The following is a 19,971-nucleotide window of genomic DNA, read 5'->3' on the forward strand; positions in this document are numbered from 1 at the left end:
GCTACTGAAGAGGCTGAGGTGGGAGGCAAAATATTTGTTTCAAGTAGAGAGTAATTATAGTTGCTAGAATAAATTTACCTGCCTACCTAAAGGAACTACGGAAAATATTCCCACTAAACTATTTTGTAATTACTCTCTCTGCTAAGGTCATTCCTTTTTACAGGTAATATTGCATTGTTTCATTTACTATTACTGTTGTGCTGTAAGATTCTATTGATTGAGGCTCACCATTTCCCTGGGACTGTATAAAGTGCCTTATTTACATTCTTTTCTTTTCTTTTTTTTAATCCCCAAGACGGAGTTTCAGTCTGTTGCCAGACTAGAGTGTAGTGGCGCGATCTCGGCTCACTGCAACCTCTGCTGCCCAGGTTCAAACAATTCTTCTGCCTCAGCCTCCTGAGTAGCTGGGATTACAGGCACCTGCCACCACGCCTGGCTAATTTTTGTATTTTTAGTAGACGGGGTTTCACCATCTTGGCCAGGCTGGTCTTGAGCTCCTGACCTCGTGATCCACCCACCTCGGCCTCCCAAAGTGCTGGGATTACAGGCGTGAGCCACTGCACCTGGCCTATTTACATTATTTTCTATTCTTGTAACCATCCTTGTCAGATGAGTGGTGGCATGTCATTTTGTAGGTGAGACAGTAGACCCTATTACTACTATTAGTTCCTTTGCAAAAGAATGAGCACCTGTTATGTGTGTTATATACTATGTATTTAAGTTTTATGTGCAAATTATAATAAAAGCAGCAAAAGTTATACAACTAATTTTGCTGTCTTGCTTTTTGGAAATACTCAACTAAGGCAAAGTTGTGGTTTTCTATGTTGAAAGGGTAGCAATGTCCAAGAAATTTATTGTGGTAAAGGATCTTGGAGATCATTTAGTTCAACCTATTCATGATACAGGTTATTCTTTTGTCTAAGAGTACCCTTTGGGAACGATCAGGCATTTTTCTGGTGATTTTTTGGAGAAATATGGGAGAAACAGTCAGTGAAATATTTTTATGACGTTTTCAGGAAATGACCTGGCATGGTTGGTAGTCCCACACTGACTTTCCTTATGGTAATTCTACAGATGGAGGTGACACTAGCAGTGATGAGGATAAAGAGGAACATGAAACTCCTCCTGTAGAAGTAGAACCCATGACTCAGGTTAACCAAGAGGATATCACTGTTCAGAGTGGTAGAGATGAACTGAATGAGGAGCTCATTCAGGAAGAAAGCTCTGAAGATGAAGGAGAATATGAAGAGGTTAGAAAAGATCAGGATCCTGTTGGTGAAATGAAGGATGAAGGGGAAGAGACATTAAATTATCCTGATACTACCATTGACTTGTCCCACCTTCAACCCCAAAGGTAATTAAAAAATAAAATTTTACATATTATTGTGTAAGCCGAGAATGATGATGAGGTGTAATCCTTACCAAGAAAATACCAAGATTGACATCAGTACTTTTACCCTCCATTGTTTTACTGCTTTTTCACCATTTGATTGGGTCTCTCTGCAAAGAAATTCCCAGGACCAGGGTAGAAAAATACAGTGCATTTAGAGTGGCCAAACTAGATCCAAAGAGAAACAACTAAATGGTTATAAATGCTAAAAACATAACAAAGGCAATTCCATCAAAGAAATGTGTTTTAGTTTACATAATGTTTTACAGATCATCAGGTAAATAGTCCACAGTTATAAATGCACAATTAACGATGTAATTCAGAACAGTCTAGGAGTCAGACAGACCAGTGTTGGGTCTTAGGGTGTGTCCTTGGTAAAGTTACTTTGTGCTTAAGCTTCAGTTTCCTTCTTGGTGAAACAGAATGGTATCCCTTTCATGGGGATTTATGCATGTATACCACCTGGCAGTGCCTGACACACAGTAAGTTTTCAGTACACGTCACCTATTTTAAAATGTATATGGAAGTGTGGAGAGAGGAGCAATTTGGTTGTATGTTTTTCTCGCTTTACCAAATGTGAAAATCTGTTGGATTGCCAGTACTTAAGAGTATGGTGTGGGAGCATCTGGGGGCTTTGTAAATTAGTGTCTTTTACAGGCTGGTAGAGACTCCGTTCTGTTTATTTTCATAGGTCCCTCCAGAAATTGGCTTCAAAAGAGGAATCTTCTAATTCTGTAAGCTATTTTCAGTTTTATGAAGAACATCCTATTCTCAAGGAATCATTTTCTACTTTTTAATACTTTTCAAAAAAAATTAATAATAGTGATGTTTGCATTTGCCTGTTTTTTTGTTTTAATAGAGTGACAGTAAATCACAGAGCCGGAGACATTTGTCAGCCAAGGAAAGAAGGTAAACACATCTGTGTTATCTAACTAAAAAGCATGATTTTCTTTTTTTTTTTTAATTGATAGCTCAGCTACCACAGATTACTTAGCTGTTTAAAGACTTCCTTCATTAAATTGACCAAGATTTAGCAGAAATTTTTCGTTGTTAATATTAAGCTCTAATACATTTTTCTGTTTAAGGGCCCTAATCTGTCACTGTAATCAATGAAATAGACCTAGTAGGGTAAGTCCTCACTTAACATTTTCTTTTCTTTTTTTTCTTTTTTGAGACGGAGTCTTGCTCTGTCATCCAGGCTGGAGTGCAGTGGCCGGATCTCGGCTCACTGCAAGCTCCGCCTCCCGGGTTCACGCCATTCTCCTGCCTCAGCCTCCCGAGTAGCTGGGACTACAGGCACCCGCCACCTCGCCCCGCTAGTTTTTTGTATTTTTTAGTAGAGACGGGGTTTCACCGTGTTAGCCAGGATGGTCTCGATCTCCTGATCTCGTGATCCGCCTGTCTCGGCCTCCCAAAGTGCTGGGATTACAGGCTTGAGCCACCGCGCCCGGCCTGTTTTTTTTTTTTTTTTTTTTTGAGACAGGGTCTCACTTTGTTGCCCAGGCTTGAGTGCTAAGGTGCAGTTGTGGCTCACTACAGCCTCAAACTCCCAGGCTCAGGCAGTCTCCTGCTTCAGCCTCCCAAGTAGCTGTAGTGGCACATGCCACTACAAAAATGTTTATATTTTTTGTAGAGATGGGGTTTCATCATGTTGCCCAGGCTGGTCTTGAACTCCTGGGATCAAGTGATCCTCCCACCTTGGCTGCCCAAAGTGCTAGGATTACAGGCATGAACCATTGATGCCCGGCCTTCACTTAACATTTTCTTTTTTTTTTTTGAGATGGAGTCTCACTCTGTCACCCAGGCTGGAGTGCAGTGGCGGGATCTCAGCTCACTGCAAGCTCCGCCTCCCGGGTTTATGCCATTCTCCTGCCTCAGCCTCCCGAGTAGCTGGGACTACAGGCGCTGGCCACCTCGCCCGGCTAGTTTTTTTTTTGTATTTTTTAGTAGAGACGGGGTTTCACCGTGTTAGCCAGGATGGTCTCGATCTCCTGACCTCGTGATCCGCCCGTCTCGGCCTCCCAAAGTGCTGGGATTACAGGCTTGAGCCACCGCGCCCGGCCTTCTTTTTTTTTTTTGAGATGGAGTCTCACTCTGTCACCCAGGCTGGAGTGCAGTGGCGTGATCTCAGCTCACTACAAGCCCCATCTCCTGGGTTCACGCCGTTCTCCTGCCTCAGCCTCCCAAGTTGCTGGGACTACAGGCACCGGCCACCATGCCCGGCTAATTTTTTGTATTTTTAGTAGAGATGGGGTTTCACCGTGTTAGCCAGGATGGTCTCGATCTTCTGACCTCGTAATCCAACCGCCTCGGCCTCCCAAAGTGCTGGAATTACAGGCGTGAGCCACTGCACCCAGCCCACTTAACATTTTCAGTAGATTCTTGGAAACTTGGACTTAAGAGAAACAATGTGTAATGAAACCAATTTTGCCATGGGCTAATTGATATAAACAGGAGTTAAGTTCCTCTGGCATATTTTTGGTCACAAAACTATCACAAAACTTGTAAATAAAGACTGAAAACACTTCTAATACTAAACATTAAAATAAATATAAACTGTACATATATTTAAGAAAGATTAATGAAAGCAAGCACGATAATTATTTACCCAATTTTTGGTAAATCAATGAGTGATGGTAGTTGTGGTAGTGGGTTAAATCAAGGACTATTTGCAAAGTGAAAATTGTAGAGTACCTCCTACTACCATGAGGTTCAAAAACAAAAATATGGCACGTTCTTTAAGCACTTTCATACTACATTGTTTATTGTTGTACATTTGTATGACTATAGTTTATGAATTTTTGACAATCATTTATATTGTCATTCATTCATTCATTCGTTTTTCAACCGCTTATTCCAGTTAAGGGTCATTGGTGGCAAGAGCCTATCCTGGCAAATCAGGGCAACAGGCCAGAACCAACCCAGAACAGGATGTCATTCCATTGCAGGGCACTCATTCATGCTGGGATAATTTAGACACGCCAGTTAACCTAACATGCGCATTTTGGGATGTGAGAGAAAACCTGAGTACCTGGTGAAAACCCACACAGACATGGGGAGAACATGTAGACTCTGCACAGATGGTGGCCATGGCCAGGAATCAATTTCGTTTTTCGTTCTCATCAAAGTTATAACAATGATGTTGAATTAAATTATGTTATTTGAGGACTTGCTCTAATAAGACAGAGCTTTTACTACATAAACATGTACAATAATGATTTCAGTGTATTACATAGACTAGTTCTAGGGTAATATTGTCAGGAATAAATAGGAATACCTGAAATTAGGAAAGTTTTACATAAGGCAGAAGACTTGATTTTTTATTTTTTATTTTTTTTTGAGACGGAGTCTCGCTCTGTGGCCCAGGCTGGAGTGCAGTGGCGTGATCTTGGCTCACTGCAAGCTCTGCCTCCCGGGTTCACACTATTCTTCTGCCTCAGCCTCCCGAGTAGCTGGGACTACAGGCGCCTGCCACCACGCCTGGCTAATTTTGTTTTTGTATTTTTAGTAGAGATGGGGTTTCACCATGTTAGCCAGGATGGTCTCGATCTTCTGACCTCGTGATCTGCCCGCCTCGGCCTCCCAAAGTGCTGGATTACAGACGTGAGCCACCATACCAGGCCAATTTTTTTTTTTTTTTTTATTAGCAGGTCTCAGGAAGCAAGTAGAAGCAAGGCAAGGGCAGAAGGGAAGGAAACGACTACTGTAGGGTGGGAAAGACTAAGACAACTAAAGCATTCCAGGAAGAGGCCCTAAATCGGAATGGACAGTAAAGCCTTTTCATTTGAGAAAGATAATCATTAAACAATTACAGAGAATTCTGAGCATATAGCACTGTGCTAGATACTTACTGAGTATACAAAGAGGTAAAGTATAAAGCTCATGCCTTAAAGAGGCTTTTGAGTCCTGGATTCAGGAAGTAGTCATAAATATGTAAATAGTATCTGAAAGTGATAAAGTAGTTCAAGAGTAAGAGATTGCTATGAGTTCAGATGTTTGGGGAAATAACATCAGAAGTACACCTTGAAAGATATGTTAGCGGTTAAGTAAATGAAGGAGGGAGACTCCAAGGAGAATTAGCATTAACAAAGAGGAGTGCTTCTTTGGGGTAATATGCATAGTGCTTTGGGGAAATGATAAATAGACTCAGTGGGAAGGAAGAGAAAGTTTGTTTATTAAATGGTAGATGATATGATTGGAGAAGTAAATTTGAACTAAAAATGGAGTACTTAATAGCTAAGGATTTTGGACTGTACCCTTTAAAGTGATACAAAGAGAATGTGACATAGGCAAATGATTAAGGAAGATTAAAACAGAAGTTAATGGCTGGATGTGGTGGCTCATGCCTGTAATCCCAGCACTTTGGGAGGCTGAGGCGAATAGATCACCTGAGGTCAGTTCAAGACCAGCCTGAGCAACATGGTGAAACCCTATATCTACTAAAAATACAAAGTTAACTGGGCGTGGTGGCACAAACTCTGTCTTAAAAAAAAAATTCAGAATATGTAGACTCTAGAAGTCTGGGTGGGATGTAATGAGGACCTGAACTAAGACGTTGGCATTGGGAACAGAAAGAATACCACAGTAATAAAATTTACCCTTCCTTCTTTTAACCTGTGTATTTTTTAATCCATTTAGTCAACCAACCAGTCAAGAAATGTTTTATTAAATGCCTAAGACCTCCCAACGCTATGTTGACACAAAGAGTACAAATCCCAGTGCCTGGCCATTAAGGTGTTCAGGGGCTAAATGTGCCTAGTGAGTAAGGATGAGTCAGGGGTGACAATATGTTGAGCTTGGATGATGGAAAGAAAGATAAATCCATGAGAGATGAAAAATTTTCATCTTTTTCCTACGTGATGATTTTGAGCATCTTTGTATTTTCTAACTTGGTGATTAACAAGTGAAGCAGAAGCCATGACCATTTATATACTGTATATGTGCTCTTTCCCATTGAACTGTTTTAGGGCACTAAGAATTGAAATTCTAAGAATGAGATGTTTCCATGTCTTTTTCATTCAGGGAAATGAAAAAGAAAAAGCTTCCAAGTGACTCAGGAGATTTAGAAGTGATAGAGGGAAAGGATAAAGAAAAAGAAAGTACTGTACACATTGAAACTCATCAGAACACAAGCAAAAATGTTGCGGCTGTACAGCCAATGAAACGAGGACAAAAGGTAAACTTCAGGATGATCTATATGGTTCACAGTTAAGTTGTGAGGTTCCTTTTTAATTTTTTAAAGTTGAAGTGAAATAGAAAATGTAGGCCAAAAAATAATCCTTTGTGATATCCTTTGACTAAAAATTAGTTGAGTAGATACAGCATTTGGGGAACATAGAGATCACTACTAGAAGTTATTTAGACTTTCAAGATCATCTGCACAGAAGCTTTCATTTTATCTGGAAGAGTAATAGAAGATTATGGTTTGCCAAAGTTGCCCAGCTAGTTAAGTAGCAGAGCTGATATTTATTGAGAATTTAGCTCAGTAATTTTTCGATGTTGTTTAGAGTTCTTAGATATTTTGCTAAAAGTGGATGATGAAGAAAGAAGTACTTGTGATAGAACATACTCTTTCCACACCGCCTCCGCCAGCTCTCCCGAGATAGAGTCTTGCTCTGTCACCCACGCTGGAATGCAGTGGTGCAGTCAGGGCTCACTGCAGTAGCCTTAACTTCTAGGCTCAAGTGATCCTCCCATCTCAGTCTTCCAAGTAGCTGGGACCACACAGGTGCATGCCACCATACTCAGCTAATTATTTTTATTTTTTGTAGCGATGGGGTCTAACTATATTGTCCAGACTGGTCTCAAACTCCCAGGCTCAAGTGATCTTCCTGCCTCACCCTCCCAAGGTGCTTGGAACTAGAGGTGTGTTAGCCACCATGTCTGGTTACAATATAATATACTCTTCAAAATGCTGTAGCAGCCAGGTGCAGTGGCTCATGCCTGTAATCTCAGCACTTTGGGAGGCCGAGGCAGGTCGATCACTTGAGGCCAGGAGTTCAAGACCAGCCTATCTAACATGGTGAACCCCATCTCTACTAAATATACAAAAATTAGCCAGGCATGGTGGTACATGCCTATAGTCGCAGCTACTCGAGAGGCTGAGGCAGAAGAATTGCTTGAACCCAGGAGGCGGAGGTTGCAGTGAGCCAAGATCACGCCACTGCACTCCAGCCTGGGTGACATGGCGAGACTCTGTCTCAAAAAAAAAATGCTGTAGCAGTATAAAAGTGAGGGGATTATGGACTAATTTATCAGTGTACTTCTTTTAAAATTTAAATTTCTTTGCAACCTTTTTTTTTTTTTTGAGACGGAGTCTCCCTCTGTTACCCAGGCTGGAGTGCAGTGGCCGGATCTCAGCTCACTGCAAGCTCCGCCTCCCGGGTTTACGCCATTCTCCTGCCTCAGCCTCCGGAGTAGCTGGGACTACAGGCGCTTGCCACCTCGCCCGGCTGGTTTTTTGTATTTTTTAGTAGAGACGGGGTTTCACTGTGTTAGCCAGGATGGTCTCGATCTCCTGACCTCATGATCCACCCACCTCGGCCTCCCAAAGTGCTGGGATTACAGGCTTGAGCCACCACGCCCGGCCGCTATAATCTTTATAAATATGTTTTGTGATCTTTCCTTCATCCATAGAGGTCAGATTTTCCTATGCTTTTTTCCAGTGAGCTGCAAATAAATGGACATGTGCATAAGGAAGGGAAGACTCAACATAATAAAAATATAAATTCTCCTCATATATAATTTCAACATGACTTTAATCAGAATTGAGATTTTAATGCTTGATAAAATAATTCTAAATTTATTTTAAAAGGAGTAAATGCTTGAGAATAGCTAAGAAATTGAGGGATTTCCCTATGAGGTAGTAAAATAACGCTAGAATTTTTACAACAGCATGTTATTAACATAGGAATAGCTAGACAGAAAAAAGTGAGACAGAATAAAATCTAAACACAGGACCACTACCTGATATTTAGCGTTTTAGTATGTGATAAAATAATATTGCAGATCATTTGAGAAGCTATGAAATATTCAGAATGATGGCTAACCATGTGAAAACGGTACCACAGTGCATTGCAGGTGGAGAAAGTAAAGAACCACCAATAAAATTAAAAAACAAATGGCCAATCTGAAAAAAAAAAAAAAAGTGATGAAAGAAACGCTGTGTAAACCTGGGGAATTTTTTTTACCCATCATTTTAATAGATGCTACATTGTCAGTCGTTCAGTAAATGTTTGAGTGCACAACATGGGAATTCCAGTCAAAAGTCTTAACAGTGCTTCTGCCCTTTGACTCAGCAATTCCTCTTATAGGAATTTATCCTAAAAAAAAAAAATGATGGGTATGCACTGAGGACGTTGAAGTTTATATTTGTAGTAGCACAAAAACTGCAATTAAGTGTACAACAATATGAAATAATAAATGAGGCATTTTTACAATGAAATATTCTGCAGATAGGTTAAGTTTCAAGGCAAATCCTGATAGAATTTTTATTAAAATACATTAAATTTTTAGATTGTTTTCTGGGGAATTGTCATTTTAACCACTTTGAGTCTTCCTATGGAAAACCATAATTGTGCAATTATAAAACTATAATTGAGCAATCTGCCCGCCTCAGCCTTCCAAAGTGTTGGGATTACAGACGTGAGCCACTGCGCCCTACCTATTTTTTTTTTTTTTTTTTTTGAGAGGGAGTCTCGCTCTGTCGCCCAGGCTGGAGTGCTGTGGCCGGATCTCAGCTCACTGCAAGCTCCGCCTCCCGGCTTCCCGCCATTCTCCTGTCTCAGCCTCCCGAGTAGCTGGGACTACAGGCGCCCGCCACCTCGCCCGGCTAGTTTTTTGTATTTTTTAGTAGAGACGGGGTTTTACCGTGTTAGCCAGGGTGGTCTCGATCTCCTGACCTCGTGATCCGCCCATCTCGGCCTCCCAAAGTGCTGGGATTACAGGCTTGAGCCACCGCGCCCGGCCTCCTACCTATTTTTAAAACTTTCATTTCCTAGTTGTTATTTGCTGGTACATGGGAAGACACCATTCATGTTGATCTAGTAATGAGCAATCTTACAGAGCACTTACTAATTAATACTTCATCTGTAGGCAGTCATATCATCTGCAAATTATGGCTTTTCTTCTAGTCTTAATATCTTTTTATTTTCCCCATGTTTTTTGCAGTGACTGAAAAGCAAAAGTATTGTGTTTCATAGAAGTAGTAATTGTGTATATCTTTGTTAATGCCATTAAAGGAACTGTTTCTAAGATTTTATCATTGTGGGATGTTTCCTTTGGGTTGTTGGAGGATACCTTTTTGAAAGTTTTTTTTTAATAATGATGAGCTAAATGTCTCTGAATGGTTTTTCTGTATCTGTTGGATTCTTTTTGCTTGTTTTTTTGTTTTCGAGACAGGGTCTCACTCTGTCGCCCAGGCTGGAATGCAGTGGTATGGTTATGGCTCACTGCATCCTCAGCCTTCTGGGCCCAAACCGTCTTTCTACCTCAGCTTCCCAAACAGCTGGGACCACAGGTGTGTGCCACCATGCCTGGCTAATTTTTACTTTTATTATTTTTAGAGACAGGGTCTTCCTATTTGCCCAGGCTGGTCACTAACTCCTAGGTTCAAGTTATCCTCCTGCTTGGTCTCTGAAAGTGCTAAAGTTACAGGCATGAGCCACCATGCCCAGCCTATTGCATTATTTTCTCTATTAATCAGTCAGTATGGTATATTACTTGAGCAAAATCTATTAATTGGCCTCTAATTTCTCATACTGTCTCTGCCCGGTTTTTGTGTTTACACATTATATCAGTTTCATAAAATAAGTTTAGGACCTCTCCTGCTTTTTCTGCTCTCTAGAACTTTGTATAAAATGGAGATTGTGGCTGAGCACGGTGGCTCATGCCTGTAATCCCAGCACTTTGGGAGGCTGAGGCGGTTGGGTCACCTGAGGTCAGGAGTTTGAAACCAGCCTGGCTAACATGGTGAAACCCCGTCTGTATTAAAAATACAAAAATTAGCCGGGTGTGGCGGGACCTGTAAGGTCCCAGCTTCTTGGAGGTGAGGCACGAGAATTGCTTGAGCCTAGGAGGCAGTGGTTGCAGTGAGCCGAGGTCATGCACTGCACTCTAGCCTGGGTGACAGAGCAAGACTCTGTCACAAAATGGAGATTGTTCCTTGAAATTGGATAGCATTTGCTTATAAAACTAGACCTAATGTTTTGGGTTTTGTGAGGAGATTTTTTTTTTTTTTTTTTTAGACTGAGTCTTGCTTTGTTGCACAGGCTGGGATGTAGTGTTGCAATCTTGGCTCACTGCAGCCTTGACCCCCTGGGCTCAAGCAATCCTCCCACGTCAGCTTCCCTAGTAGCTGGGACCACAGATGTGTGCCACCATGCCCGGCTATTGTGAGGAGAGTTTTAAGAACTATTTTCAGTTTATTTAATGACTTAGGTTTTTTCAGGTTTTCTGGGATTTTTTTGAAGTTGGTTTTCCGAAGTTGTATTTTCTTTTTTTTTTTTTTTTTTGGAGACGGAGTCTCGCTCTGTCGCCCAGGCTGGAGTGCAGTGGCCGGATCTCAACTCACTGCAAGCTCCGCCTTCCGGGTTTATGCCATTCTCCTGCCTCAGCCTCCCGAGTAGCTGGGACTACAGGCGCCCGCCGCCTCGCCCGGCTAGTTTTTTGTATTTTTTAGTAGAGACGGGGTTTCACCGTGTTAGCCAGGATGGTCTCGATCTCCTGACCTCGTGATCCGCCCGTCTCGGCCTCCCAAAGTGCTGAGATTACAGGCTTGAGCCACCACGCCCGGCCGCGAAGTTGTATTTTCTAAGAAACTCTGTTGTCATCAGGTTTTCCATTTCTCAGTCCAGTTTATTGGTAACAATAGTTTTTCTCAATTTTTTTGAGGTACAGTGTACATAATAGTAAAATGCACAAATCTTTGGCTCAGTGAATTTTTTTTTTTTTTGAGACAGAGTCTCGCTCTGTTGCCCAGGCTGGAGTGCAATGGCCCGATCTCGGCTCACTGCAACCTCCACCTCCCGGGTTCAAGCAATTCTCCTGCCTCAGCCTCCCGAGTAGCTGGGACTACAGGCGTGCGCCACTATGCCTGGCTACTTTTTGTATTTTTAGTAGAGACAGAGTTTCACCATGTTGGCCAGGATGGTCTTGATCTCTTGACCTCGTGATCCGCCTGCCTTGGCTTCCTAAAGGGCTGGGATTACAGGCATGAGCCACCGTGTCCGGCCTCAGTGAATTTTTGTAAGCACACACATCTGTGAAACGACCACTCAGATCCAGATACTTTACTTGGAATGTTTCCAGCATCCCAGAAGGCTCATGCTTGTTTGCCAGTTTCTTTTTTTTTTTTTTTTTTTTTTTGAGACAGGGTCTTGCTATGTTGCCAGGCTGGAGTACAGTGGTGGTGTGATCTCAGCTCACTGGATCCTCCTCCTCCTGGGTTCAAGTGATTCTTCTGCTTCAGCCTCCTGAGTAGCTGGAACTATAGGCACACGCCACCACACCCAGCTAATTTTTGTATTTTTAATAGAGACGGGGTTTCACTTATGTTGGCCAGGATGGTCTTGCTCTTGACCTTATGATCCACCCGCCTCGGCCTCCCAAAGTGGTGGGCTTACAGGCGTGAGCCACTGCGCCCAGCCGGAAGGCTCATGCTTGCCACTTTCTAAGAATATCCCCACATGACTTTTTGTTTTTTGAGACAGAGTTTTACTCTTGTTGCCCAGGCTGGAGTGCAATAGCATGGTCTTGACTCACTGCAACCTCTGTCTCCCAGGTGCAAGCGATTCTCCTGCCTCAGCCTTACAAGTGTCTGGGATTACAGGCATGCACCACCATGCCTGGCTGTTTTTTTTTTTTGTATTTTTGGTAGAGATGGTGTTTCACCATTTTGGTCAGGCTGGTCTTGAACTCCTGACCTCAGATGATCCACCCGCCCGGACCTCCCAAAGTGTTGGGATTACACGCGTGAACCACTGTGCCAGACCCTCACATGACTTTTGGATCCATAAGTATGCATTTCTGTTCATATACATATGAGTGGAATTTTCTGGGTTGTGGCATACATGTTGTTTGGCTGTATTAGATACTGCCAGTCAGTTTTCCAGAGTACCTGTGTCAGTTTCCCACCAAGCAGTGTATGAGAGTCCAGTTACCCCCCATCCGTAGTAACACTTAGTATTGTCACGTTTTCAGTCATTTAAGTGTGTATATATGCTGATAGCTCATTTGGCTTTTATTTCATGTCCCTGATGACTAATGATATTGAGCACTTTCTCATGTTTTTTGGACCTCGAAGCACCTATTTTAAAAATTGGTTTGTCCTATCTTTCTAGTTGATGTATACGAGTTCTCTCTAATCCTGAATACAAATCCTTTCTTGGATATATGTATTGCAAGTGCTTTTCACACTTGGGGCTTGCTCTTTTTCACTTTTCTAATAGTCTTTTTTGATGAGTAGCATTTTAAAATTCTAATTAAGTCTGATTTATCAGTCTTCTTTTACGGCGTTTGTGTCCTGTTTAGGGAAGTCTTCACAATTTTCAAAATGTGTTATTTTGGTCCTAGCTAATACAATTAATCAAGACAAAAATCTCTAGGGTGGGGCCTAGATGTTTATAGTTTAAAACCCCTAGAGTGATTTGGGGATGTAATCAGGGTAAAGAATAACTGGTTTTTTAATAAAATACAGAGTCTTGAAAGCCTCTAGAATAAGTGCCTAGCCTAGCTTTGCTGCTTTATTTCTTATTCTTCCTCCATGTGTACCCTGACTCCAACCAAATGTGATGACTTGCTATTACTATTCTCTTTCTTTTTAGACTTGCTTTTCCAATACTGTTTTACTTTATTTCTTCCTCGCAGTTCATTATGTTGTGTTAATTTATCCTTACTTCTCTGTGTATCTTCTCTCCATCCTATGGTACATTCCTTGAGGATGAGGACTTCGGTTATCCAACTTTGTAGACTTCATATTGTTTATTATAATGGTGCCTTATTCAGTAAGCATTTTTGACAGAGAATATAAAGTAACACCATTTCTTTGCAAGTATTTGTTGACATTTTTTTGCTGCTGAATATTTCCAACCAAAATCTTCTGATTTTGTAGAGTAAAATGAAAAAAATGAAAGAAAAATACAAAGACCAGGATGAAGAAGACCGTGAACTTATCATGAAATTGCTGGGGGTAAGTAACATCTAAAAACATTTTTTCTTTTGCTTTTCAAATGGGCATCTAGTCCACTGCCTAGCATATGACGGGCATTCAATACATTCTTAACACTGACTAATGTTTCCTCTGTGAATTAGTCTGCAGGTTCAAACAGAGAAGAAAAAGGGAAGAAGGGGAAGAAAGGAAAAACAAAGGATGAACCTGTGAAGAAACAGCCCCAGAAACCCAGAGGTGGACAAAGGATCTCTGACAACATTAAGAAAGAAACTCCGTTCCTTGAGGTTGTAACTCATGAGTTACAAGACTTTGCTGTAGATGATCCACATGATGACAAGGTAAGGCTACTATACATGTGGGCTTCTGCTTCTTAATTAGGGTGATTAACCATCCTGGGGTTCCCAGGACATGGGACTTTCAGTGCTAAAACCAAGACAAGTGGGTAACCCTATTCTTAATGGAATGTCATCTCAGAAATATAACCTGAAAGACTAAAATTGCAATATCTTATCTAAGCATGAAATGGTAGTATTGATAGCTGATAAAAATTTTGTTACAAGCCTTTAGGAAGTAATCAGTTTTATGGAGAGGCTTTGATTCTGATGGGAACTGAGTTAAATTAAGACAGAGAGGCCGGGCGCCGTGGCTCACGCCTGTATTGCCAACACTTTAGGAGGCCAAGGCAGGCGGATCATAAGGTCAGGAGATCGAGACCATCCTGGCTAACATGGTGAAACCCTGTCTCTACTTAAAAAATACAAAAATATTAGCCAGGTGTGGTGGCAAGCGCCTGTAGTCCCAGCTACTCAGAAGGCTGAGGCAGGAGAATAGCATGAACCCAGGAGGTGGAGCTTGCAGTGAGCTGAGATCGCGCCACTGCACTCCAGCCTGGGCGACAGAGTGAGACTCCGTCTCAAAAAAAAAGGAAAGAGAATTGGGATTGTCTTGAAGATGAGTAGAAAATAAATTTTCACTTTCTCTAAGCTTTTCTGTAGGAATCTATGCTATATTGTCTCATATAATGTTGAAAATGGGTACACCATTTAAGAGCCAAGTACCCTGGTTACAAAACCAGTGAGAAGTTTGTATTTTTCCAGCTAAGATGATTGCCTAATTGTTCTATTAAAAGTACAGCAAGCTCAGCCTTCTGTATATCTTCTTACATGAATATGTACATCTTCTTGCTTTTTTTTTTTTTTTTTTTTTTTTTTTTTTTTTTTTTTGAGGCAGTCTTGCTCTGTTGCCCAGGCTGGAATGCAGTGGCACAATCTCGGCTCACTGCAACCTCCGCCTCCCAGATTCAAGCAATTATCCTGCCTCAGCCTTCCAAGTAGCTGGGATTACAGGCATGCATCATCACACCTGGCTAATTTTTGCATTTTTAGTAGAGATGGGGTTTCACCATGTTGGCCAGGCTGGTCTTTAACTCCTGATCTCAGGTGATCCGCCTGCCTTGGCCTCCCAAAGTGTTGGGATTACAGGCATGAGCCACACGCCCAGCCTGTTTATTTTTTAATAACTTGGTTTAAAACAGAGGCCAAATAAAAAAATTTTACTTTTGTCTCCAGCATTTTTATGTAAAGCTTGAGTTATAATTGTGTGCTCAGTTTAGTGCAGGTAATGCTGACAGGGATTCTGTATTACTATTTTCTTTTTTTCCCTGATGAACACTTGTTGTTTAGTAATACTAAAACTCATTTTGGCTCTTAAAATTTGTACATTATTCTTGTGTTCTGTAAATTCTAGACTCAAAACTGCTCACTAGAGGTGTTAATTATTAATGTTCTTTCATGAGTAGGTGCTGTGGTCTAAATGTTAGTACCCCCCCCACAATTCATATATGGGAACCTAAATTCCCAGTGTGATGGTATTAAGAGGTTGGGCCTTTAGGAAGTGAAGTCATGAGGGCTCTTCTGTCATGAATGAGTGCCCTTTTGCCATATGAGGACACTGCAATAAGGTGCCATCTTTTTTTAAGATGAGGTCTCCCTATGTTGCCCAGGCTGGTGTTGAACTCCTGGGCTCAAGGGATCCCCCAACCTCAGGCTCTCAAAGTACTTGGATTACAGGTATGAGCCACCACACCCAGCCTAAGGTGCCATCTTTGAGGCAAGCCCTTATCAGACATTGAATCTGCTGGTGCCTTGATGCTGGACTTCCCAGCCTCCAGAACTGTAAGAAGTAAAATTTCTGTTTATAAATTATACAGCCTAAGGTATTCTGTTACAGCAGCGAGAAAGTCGGTTATCTCCAGATAGATTTTTCTTAAGCAAACAAAATTAAGCATATTTTATGGGATATGGGAAAAATTTATCCAAAACTGTTGAACAAATATTTAAAAATAAAAGTTATGTTTACCAGAATTCTCCATTTGCTTTTCTCCTGGCAAACTTATCAACCTTAGTTGTCATTTTAAATTCTCCCTGTAACTTTTGCTGCTTTAACATATACTTTATATGAAAGTTTCAGTTCCCACCTCCTCTACCTCAGAGAACTACCCTTCTTCTCTTGAATGACATTACTTTCTAAATACACACACACACACACCCACACACACACACCCACTTCAGAGTCTTAGGAAGAATACACACACACACACCCCCACACACACACACCCACTTCAGAGTCTTAGGAAGCGCGCGCACACACACACCCCCACTTCAGAGTCTTAGGAAGAATATAACCTTGAGGCCCCCTATCCTGGTTATATCACTGTTTCTTTCTCCTTATGGTTTAATGGTGAGGCCCCCTATCCTGTGGGTCAGAAATGACAGTCTGGTTATATCACTGTTTCTTTCTTCTTATGGTTTAATGGTGTGGAATTTCATTTTACATTATAGCTGACATTTTTATTTTTATATGTTCGGAACAGGAGGAGCAAGATCTGGATCAACAGGGAAATGAGGTATGATTTTATGTTGGGGTTCCTACTGCAACACTGTGATTACAATTCAGTTCCCAGAATGTTTGAAACACAACTTATTAAAACTTAAAAACTTAAGACTGCAGGTCTGGCCGGGCGCAGTGGCTCAAGCCTGTAATCCCAGCACTTTGGGAGGCCGAGGTGGGTGGATCACGAGGTCAGGAAATCGAGACCATCCTGGCTAACATGGTGAAACCCCGTCTCTACTAAAAATACAAAAAACTAGCCAACGTGGTGGCGGCGCCTGTAGTCCCAGCTACTCGGGAGGCTGAGGCAGGAGAATGGCGTGAACCCGGGAGGTGGAGCTTGTAGTGAGCCAAGATCGCGCCACTGCACTACAGCCTGGGCGACACAGCGACACTTCGTCTCAAAAAAAAAAAAAAAGACTGCAGGTCAAGAAGTCAAACTTTCAGGGTCTTAATCCCACCTCTGCTGTATGTAACTGTACAAACTTGGAAACATTATTCTTTGTGCCTCAGTTTCCTTATCTGAAGAATGGGGATAATGTCCCTACCCAGGAGAGGGTTGTTTTGATAACTAATATATGTAAAGGGTATTTAGAAAAGTTTATGGCACATAGCAAACACTCAAATATCAGTTATACTTCAGCACCAAGTATTCTGTCCTAAATCTATAAATTTATTCATATTGTTAAATAAATGGGGGCAATCTCACAGGTAGCACAGCAAATAAGAACTCTAAGAAGCTCTGGGATTTCTCCTTAATAATGGGGAAGAGAGAAGGCTATTCTAGCCTAGGGTTTCTCAGCTTTGGCACTATTAACATTAGGGGTTGGTTAATTCTTTGTTGTGGGGTCTGTCCCATTCATTATAAAATGGTTAGCGACATCCTTGGCCTTTACCCACTAGATGCCAGTAGCAGCCCCTACCTCTTCCTTCTCACCCCTCATCGTGTCAACCAAAACTATCTCCAGACATTGCCCATTGTCTTCTGAGGGCAGAATCTCCCCAGGTCGAGAAATAGTAGTGTAGCCAAGGTATTAGTCCCATTTCCATATGATGGGACTTAAATCTACTTGTGGTTATTACTGCATCATTTAAATCCATAACAGGTTTCTGCAACTCAGGTAATATACAATAGTTTTTTTGTTTTTTGAGACAGGGTCTCTATCACCCAGGCTGGTGTCACTCAGTGCAGTGACAGGATCATGGCTCTCCACAACCTCTACTTCCTGGACTCAGGTGATCCGCCCCCCTCAGCCTCCCGAGTAGCTGGGACTACAGGCACCCACCACTATGCCCAGCTAATTTTTGTATTTTTTTAGAGGTGGGGTTTCTCCATGTTGCCCAGGCTGGTCTTGAACTCCTGGGCTCAAGTGATCCACCCGCCTCAGCCTCAGTCTTCCAGAGTCCTAGGATTACAGGTGTGAGCCACTGCTCCTGGGCCTTCTTTCTCTTAAATGGAACTGTAGGTGGTATTTTGAAAATTATTGTTCTCATTACTTATTATGCTAGGCAAAAATTAAGTAGTAAAGAATATATTTAAACATTGGTCTTCAACTCTTTGGAACTATGAAGCAGAGTTTAAGCACGACTGTTCCAGCTTAGACGGTATATGTATCAGAAAAAGATAAAAAATATGTTGAGATATTAATTCAAGTGTGTTTGCATTTTTTTTTAAAGAGTGGTATAAATTGCTTTTGTAACTGTTATTTTCCCTTTTTAGGAAAACCTATTTGATTCTTTGACAGGCCAGCCACATCCTGAAGATGTACTACTGTTTGCCATTCCAATATGTGCCCCTTACACCACCATGACAAACTACAAGTAAGTTACCATTAGTTGACAGAATGGCTTTTGTGAATTGTTTTGTAATGTCTATTTAGTAACACATGTAATTCCTTTTTAAAGATATAAAGTGAAACTTACTCCTGGAGTGCAGAAAAAGGGAAAAGGTATTTAAATTTGTTTTTTTGAATTATGATTTTAAACAGTTCAGTGACTTAACAGGAGTAGATTATTCTTACTTTTTTTAAATTTACAGCTGCAAAAACAGCCTTGAATAGTTTCATGCATTCCAAAGAAGCAACAGCAAGAGAAAAAGACTTATTCCGCAGCGTAAAGGTAAAGTTCTCCTTCAGAAAAGGAATGTGGAGACTGACAGTACAATTTAAAATGTTAGCAGTTTTTTGTTATTTTAGTAGAAAATGCTGTCTTATTAGAAGCAGTAATACCATTTCAGCTAAAAGTTTGGAAATGTTTTTCTTTTTTGTCATAAAAGAAACATGATTGACTATATAGGATGTGAAGATATTCAGCAATTTTCTTTTTTTAGGACACAGATTTATCAAGAAACATTCCTGGCAAAGTGAAAGTGTCTGCACCCAATCTTCTGAATGTAAAAAGGAAATAGCTGAAATGAAATTCTAAAATATTTGAGAAGAGCCAATTTTATAGCCTTTTGGAAGTTCAAAGATGAAAACACCATGTATCAGGACTTCTGCATTATAAAAATGAACTAAACATTGCCTTGCTATATTCACCAAAAGGACTTAATTCTTGTTTTTTTCCCAGTTTTATATAGAGGAAACACTGTCTATGATAGGATTTCCTAAAGTATTTGTGGATAGTTAAATGCTAATTATATACATCTGTAATTATTCTACATTTTCTTGACATTTGGGAGGTTAATACCAAGTATTCATTTCATGATGTAAAGAAACAACAGTGAAGTGGCTTGATTGCTTAGACTACTGACTTGGTAAGTCTACTGTATATAACATCTAATATATATATTACGGGCCAGCCACAGGGGTGTATTTAGGATTGTGTCTTGAAAACTAAGTATTGGAGTGGATTTTCTTCTGCTTTCATCTATACTTGTCAAAAAATATATTAGACCAAAATGTAAAATGTAAGTAATAATTCTCATGACTCAGCTTAGTAAGTCCTAGAAGAAATTGGTGTTAATCATTTCTATTCATTTGTAGACCTTCAGGTTTGATCTTATTTTTTTCCTTGTAGTCTCATTCAGTTCTGTACCATTTTAATTTCCACCTTTACTAATTAATTACCAATATAGCACGTTACAGAGCATCTTAACCTATAATACCAGAAGTGCATTTTAAGGCTTACCACTAAAGACTCTGACCCACTTTTCCTGTCTCTTAACAGAATGGTAAATGAAATCATCATTATTTCCATTCCTTCATGAGCTATAAAACTTTTTAATTAATTAAAAAAAAAACTTTGTAATTGACTGGACAACACCTGCCTGTATTCAGCATGACCATCTGCTCCAGCCCCTGCACTGGTGCATTAAGGTTAACACCTGCCTGTATTCAGCATGACCACCTGCTCCAGCCGCTGCGCTGGAGCGTTAAGGTCAAAGTACTACATAGTTGTTGGTCCCTCCACACTTTGTTTTCCCAGCCTCATCATAATGTGAATATTAATGTTTAAAAAAAAAAACAACCTTTATTATGTTGTATTTACAACACTAGGTCACATAATTATAGACTACTCTTGC

The 19,971-nt window shown here is 40.8% G+C and overlaps 1 protein-coding gene across 5 annotated transcripts in view; it reads left to right on the forward strand.

Moving 5' to 3' along the window:
- Nucleotides 1–19,701, forward strand: part of NEMF (nuclear export mediator factor) — a 71,808-nt gene extending 52,107 nt beyond the window's left edge. For all 5 annotated transcript variants that reach the window (XM_021941183.2, XM_021941185.2, XM_021941184.2 and 2 more), the window contains 11 exons: nt 1,075–1,354; nt 2,082–2,124; nt 2,250–2,299; nt 6,413–6,566; nt 13,500–13,577; nt 13,700–13,897; nt 16,432–16,464; nt 18,169–18,269; nt 18,354–18,397; nt 18,487–18,566; nt 18,778–19,701. In XM_021941183.2, the coding sequence (XP_021796875.2) occupies nt 1,075–1,354; nt 2,082–2,124; nt 2,250–2,299; nt 6,413–6,566; nt 13,500–13,577; nt 13,700–13,897; nt 16,432–16,464; nt 18,169–18,269; nt 18,354–18,397; nt 18,487–18,566; nt 18,778–18,855 (1,139 nt within the window). In that variant the 3' untranslated portion in view covers nt 18,856–19,701. The remainder of the gene's footprint in view (nt 1–1,074; nt 1,355–2,081; nt 2,125–2,249; nt 2,300–6,412; nt 6,567–13,499; nt 13,578–13,699; nt 13,898–16,431; nt 16,465–18,168; nt 18,270–18,353; nt 18,398–18,486; nt 18,567–18,777) is intronic.
- The last annotated feature ends 270 nt before the right edge of the window (nt 19,702–19,971 follow it).

Source organism: Papio anubis, chromosome 7 (assembly GCF_008728515.1).
Source record: "Papio anubis isolate 15944 chromosome 7, Panubis1.0, whole genome shotgun sequence".
Lineage (NCBI taxonomy): Eukaryota > Metazoa > Chordata > Mammalia > Primates > Cercopithecidae > Papio > Papio anubis.